Source organism: Aplysia californica, unplaced genomic scaffold, assembly GCF_000002075.1.
Source record: "Aplysia californica isolate F4 #8 unplaced genomic scaffold, AplCal3.0 scaffold01148, whole genome shotgun sequence".
NCBI classification, from domain to species: domain Eukaryota; kingdom Metazoa; phylum Mollusca; class Gastropoda; order Aplysiida; family Aplysiidae; genus Aplysia; species Aplysia californica.
This window is the reverse complement of record NW_004798418.1, coordinates 99897-105299: the sequence shown is the minus strand read 5'-3', so window position 1 is coordinate 105299 and position 5403 is coordinate 99897. Positions and strand designations below refer to the sequence as shown.

The following is a 5403-nucleotide window of genomic DNA, read 5'->3' as shown; positions in this document are numbered from 1 at the left end:
CCCTTGTGTGTAATCTCTGTCTGTGACCTCTGTGTAACCCCTGTGTGTGACCCTTGTGTGTAATCTCTGTCTGTGACCTCTGTGTAACCCCTGTGTGTGACCCTTGTGTGTAATCTCTGTCTGTGACCTCTGTGTAACCCCTGTGTGCAACCTTGACCCACCCCCCAGGTATCGGCTCATGTTGAACTGTTGGGCCAAGAATCCGACGTCCCGGCCCACCTTCAAGAACATCCGCATGGAGCTGCTCACCATGATAGGGGAGGATCCGTTCAGCACCGCCCCCGCCACACCCGAACCCTCCGCCCCCTCCACCCCTGACCCCTCCCGCTGCGGCCTTGACCTCCAACCTCCCAAGTCGCCAGCGCGGGGTGGGGCGGCGGGATCGTTCGACAAGGCTGCTCAGAAGCCGGACAGCAGCAGTGGTGGGAAAACTACGTCGCCGACGACCGGGGGCAAGAAGCCAGTACCTCTCCCGCGGGGAATTCCTCCCAAATCCAAGAGTTCCCAGGATTCTGGTGCAGCAGCAACGGCGGCGAAATTGAGACACCCGACGAGCGAGGACAACAACAACGGTGTTGGTGGTGGTGGTGTGATGACCGCTGGGGTGGTGGGCGGTGGGAGCGAGCGGTCGGCAGCGAGGGCCAAGACTCACTCGGACATCATGTCGGTGCCCAAACCCAGCGTGGTGGAGAACGTGGCCATCACCATCCCGGCCTGCTACAATCACCGAGAGGTCAGCAAGAGCGCGGCGGCCGACTACCTGACCCTCGTTGACAACTATGAGGCCCCGCCAAAGTTCAGCAACCCTTTGCTGAGGTCCAAGAACAGGCATGGCCGAAAATCGAACCGCAGCAGGAAGGAGAAGTCGTCGGGCTCAGGGAAGGGACGAGGAGCGGCAGCGACAAGGAATTCTGGATATTTGGAGGTTCACGGCATGCAGCCGTCCAGTGTGGTGGGGGCGTTGGCGTCTCAGAGTTTTGAAATGACCGTGCTTAGCACAGACCCCTCTGGCCACACGCGGTCGCTCCTGGTAGACCAGAGAAATAAAGACAACACATACTACGACCTTGAGACGTTCGACATGGATGACACGGACGGGGAGTACCAGTCGGACCGGTCGTCCAACGTGACCTCCAGCCACCACGACAGCTCGGTCGCCAGCATGCTAGACAGCCGGTACTCCGCGGGGAGCTTCGTTGACAGCAGATATTCGTCGTCGGCTGTGGGTAGCCACCACGCCAGTGACTCATCGCTGGGCTCCACGCCACACGCCGGCGGCGAGCGTTTGAGGGTGAGCAGTCTACACGTGCCGCAGCGCAGAACCTCGCCGCGACAGGACGTACCGGGTCGCGGCTCAACCAACGTCCTGGACATCAGCGAGGAATCCTCACAGCACAACTCGTATGAAGCGACCTCTTTGTAACCTTGACCCCCCCCCCACCAGAGACCCAAGTCGCACACTGGAGAACACAATATCTATAACTGCAGCACACGTAACGTGTTTCTTCTGTGTGTGCTTTGTGGGAATTCTGTGCGTGTGGGGCTAAAGCTGTGACAGCTGAGGGTTAACACACCACCCCGACAGATCTTACCACTACCTTCATCTCGTCACTCTAAGGGTTAAAACACCACCCAGACGGATCTTACAACTATTTTCATCTCGCCACACTTTGAGGGTTAAAACACCACCCCACAGATCTTATTGCTACTTTCATCTTGTCACACATCATCATCATTGCTTTTCTCACCCTGGATCAGGATATAGGCCACAAACTAACACTTTCCACCTTTTCCTATCCCGGGCCAGTCGCTTGATGTCACTTCATGTCTTCCCACTTTTCTGTACATCCATTTCCGTGAGTCTTCTCCAGGTTCCACGTGGTCTTCCCCTTGATGTTTATCTTGTCACACACTAAGGGTTAAAACACCACCCCGACATGTTACCGCTGCTTTCATCTCATCACACTTTAAGGGTTAAAACACCACCCCGACAGTTCTTACCGCTGCTTTCATCTCGTCACACTTTAAGGGTTAAAACACCACCCCGACAGATCTTATTGCTAGTTTCATCTCGCCACTCACCAAGGGTTAAAACACCACCCTGAGAGATCCTACTGCTACTTTCATCTTGTCACACATCATAATCTTCATCATTGCTTTTCTCACCCTAGATCAGGATATAGGCCGCAAACTAACACTTTCCGCCTTTCCCTATCCTGGACTAGTCGCTTGATGTCAGTTTATGTCTTCCCACTTTTCTGTACATCCGTTTCCGTGAGTCTTCTCCAGGTTCCACATGATCTTCCCCTTGATCTTTATCTTTTCACACTTACTTACTTACTACCCATTGGGCCATCTGGCGTTTAGGGCAGCTACAAAGGATCTCCAGCTCTGTCTGTTTTGGGCCATCTTGGTCAGCGTTCCCCACGAATGATTCAAGGACTTCATTTCAGACTCTACTGTGCGTCTCCAGGTTACTTTGGGTCTGCCCCTTTTGCGACGTCCTTCGGGTGTCCATTGGAGGGCAGTCTTCACACATTAAGGGTTATAACACCACCCCGACAGATGTTAATGTTACCGCTACTTTCATCTCGTCACGCTTTGAGGGTTAAAACACCACCCTGACGGAGCTACTTCCATCTGTCGTCTAAGACGGTCACTTTTCTCCTGGACAATGGGCGAAAAGTCGTCATAGAGGATATCAACTGTAGATCTATAACTCACCCAGCTCCAAAAATCATGTTTTTTGTTGTTTTGTTTGATTTTTTTCGCTAGCTTTTGACTTCCGGCATCAATTTAGTTTATATCAAACTTTTACCAGTAATCTTGTATCAGTTTGTTTTGATTGAAAATACGGTCAAATCTTGATCTACCACCACCCCTTACCCTCCCCCATTATACCACCAGCCTCACTTACCACCGGGTTTTGCCAATGTACCAAAAGGAATGCCGATGCAAGCATAGTATTTGCGCCTTTACACTGCCTTCCGCCAACTGTCTGAGTTGTACGGTCCTTATTTAACTACTATGCAGCCTGTCCATAACGACTTTCAATACAACGACATCCTCTGAATAGCGACATGGTGCCCAGGTCCCGATTTTCTCCTTATATTATATCAATAGTCATTTTTGGTTGCGTCTCTAGAACAACAACTCTCTGTAACGACTTTTTTTTCTGGTCCCAACGTAAGCTCATGCCCGGTATTTTCTAGATTATTGCTTATATTTTTTAGATTATCATTCATCATTCATTCATTCATCCAGTGCCAGATCTGCGACAGACATCGGCGATCATGATTTTCCATTCATTCCTTTGCTCGGATGCTCTCAGAAAAGCTACGTTTCCCTGATCTTTCCCTGTTACCCATTTGTTTAGGTTCCCTAAGTATGTTGTTCTTGGCCTACCCCTGCCTCGCTTGCCCTCAATTTTGCCAGTGAGAGCTAGATGTTCAAGACCCTTATGTCTATTCAGGTGTCCCAAAAACTGCATTTGTCGTTTCCTGATTGTTTTTAACATTGAGCGTCCCACGTGGGCTTCATCAGGCACTACCTCATTTGATTTCTTTTCCTTCCACGATACTCTTAGCAGTCTCTTAAGAAACTACATTTCTGTTGCCTGTATTTTATTTTCACTGTCTTTAGTGATTGTCCAGCATTCACAGCCATATGGAAGGGTTGACCAAACATAGCATTTCAGGACTTTCATTTTGGTGTTCATTGATATGTTTCTATTTTTCAGGATTGGGCTCATTTTATTGAAACTAGCCTTAGCCATTGCAGTTCTCCTTTTTATTTCTGCGGAAGATTTGGCATCAGATGTTATCATATATCCTAGATATTTAAACTGTTGGACTTGTTTGATCTTTTCACCTTTGCTAAAGAGATTACAACTAGGATTTGCCTCTTTTTTGGATATCACTAATATTTTCTAGCTTACCGGAATATTTCCCATAATTTTCTCGCTAGAAAATACTGGGGATAGAGCAGATAGAACAAGGTTTCTGACCTCGTGGTGGTCTTAGTAAGTCAAAACGACCAAAAATGTCAAATAGAACTTTGAAAGAAGTTACAGAGAGGCTGCACTGCAATGTAACTCACCAGCCCCACTATTCCGCCAAGTTCATGCTGGTCCCAAAGGTGGCAGTATAGCGAGGTTTGACTGTATGGAAGTAAATGGTTCTGGCCGTGGTTTCTCTTTGTCTTTCTTAAAAGATAATTCTTTGAGTCAAAAATGTGATGACTAATACTACAAATGGTGTGACTCCTATCATATCATTATACTTTGTATTTTATTGAACCCTAGCCGTATGTCGTGTTTTACTATCGTATCCATACGACGTGGGGAACTCTGTGACACCATTTTCCAAAGAGGTAATTTACTCGTTGTTAATCTGTTCCGTACGGTTTGCATAGCAGTCTGTCAAAATGTTGGGTTTTTTAAAAAATACGGATAGGGTTAAATGAACAAGAGGAAGTTAATTTTTTAATTCTCTTTTATATGGCTCCCTGCTAGCACGCAATTTTTCTGTTTTGGGAATTTCCAATTATCCTGTGTTCATAAGGGAGTTTTGTTGTTTGGAACCAAAAAAAAGCAGAATAAAAAACTACATGTAACCTATAGGTTAAATAATATGTTCCAGAACTGTATCTATTATAGATCTATATTTGGCAACTTGGAAACGCATGTGTCACTTTTCCCATAAAACTAAGACAGCTAGCTACGCAGTTGAAAGTTGGCAAGTAGGCTACCTGCAAAAGATAGATAGGGCCCCGTGATGTAGCCCGATTTTTTTATTTTTTTATTTCCTGAATTTAGACAATACATTTGACAAAAAGTTCCCGTCCTTCTTTGGCCTTTGTGTTTATTCCACTGAGAAACGAAACAAATCTGCGTAGAGCTGTCCTTTTCAGCGGAAGCGCAGGAAGTGATATTTCGTGAGGCGCATTTTGTTTTGAAAGTATAGATCTAGACTTTCTACGCAAGATTTATTGCTCCATTCCAGTGGAGTGTAAATATAGTGGGCCAGTGACTTCCAGTTAATGTTAAAAATGCACCGATCATTCCTTTCATCGAAAGGGGGGTCCAGCTAGTGGTAAATATTTCCCACCTTGGATGGGCAAACTCATGTATAATATGTACTACTATCTATCGATGGGCAAACTCATGTATAATATGTACTACTATCTATCGGCTTGTCTGTCTCTTTTACTTGCACTTACCATGTACTGTACTGCTTTATTTATACACGACAGCAAGATACTGAACTCTCTCCTGTTTCCCAGCATGAATTAATATTGTCAATTAAAGATTGTTTTCCCTTTTTATCAGCACTTAACTTCAGTGTATTTTTGTCATCTGTATTATTATTGTTGCTGTTATAATGATGATGATGATGATGATTA

General features: G+C 46.3%; 1 protein-coding gene across 1 annotated transcript in view; it reads left to right on the top strand.

Moving 5' to 3' along the window:
• The window catches only part of LOC101851546 (hepatocyte growth factor receptor), a gene marked incomplete at its 5' end in the record, with an annotated part of 23114 nt that extends 20880 nt beyond the window's left edge, over window positions 1–2234 (top strand). The window contains 1 exon segment of the mRNA XM_013090118.1: window positions 169–2234. Coding sequence (XP_012945572.1) covers window positions 169–1423 — 1255 coding nt within the window.
• Between the last annotated feature and the right edge of the window lie 3169 nt (window positions 2235–5403).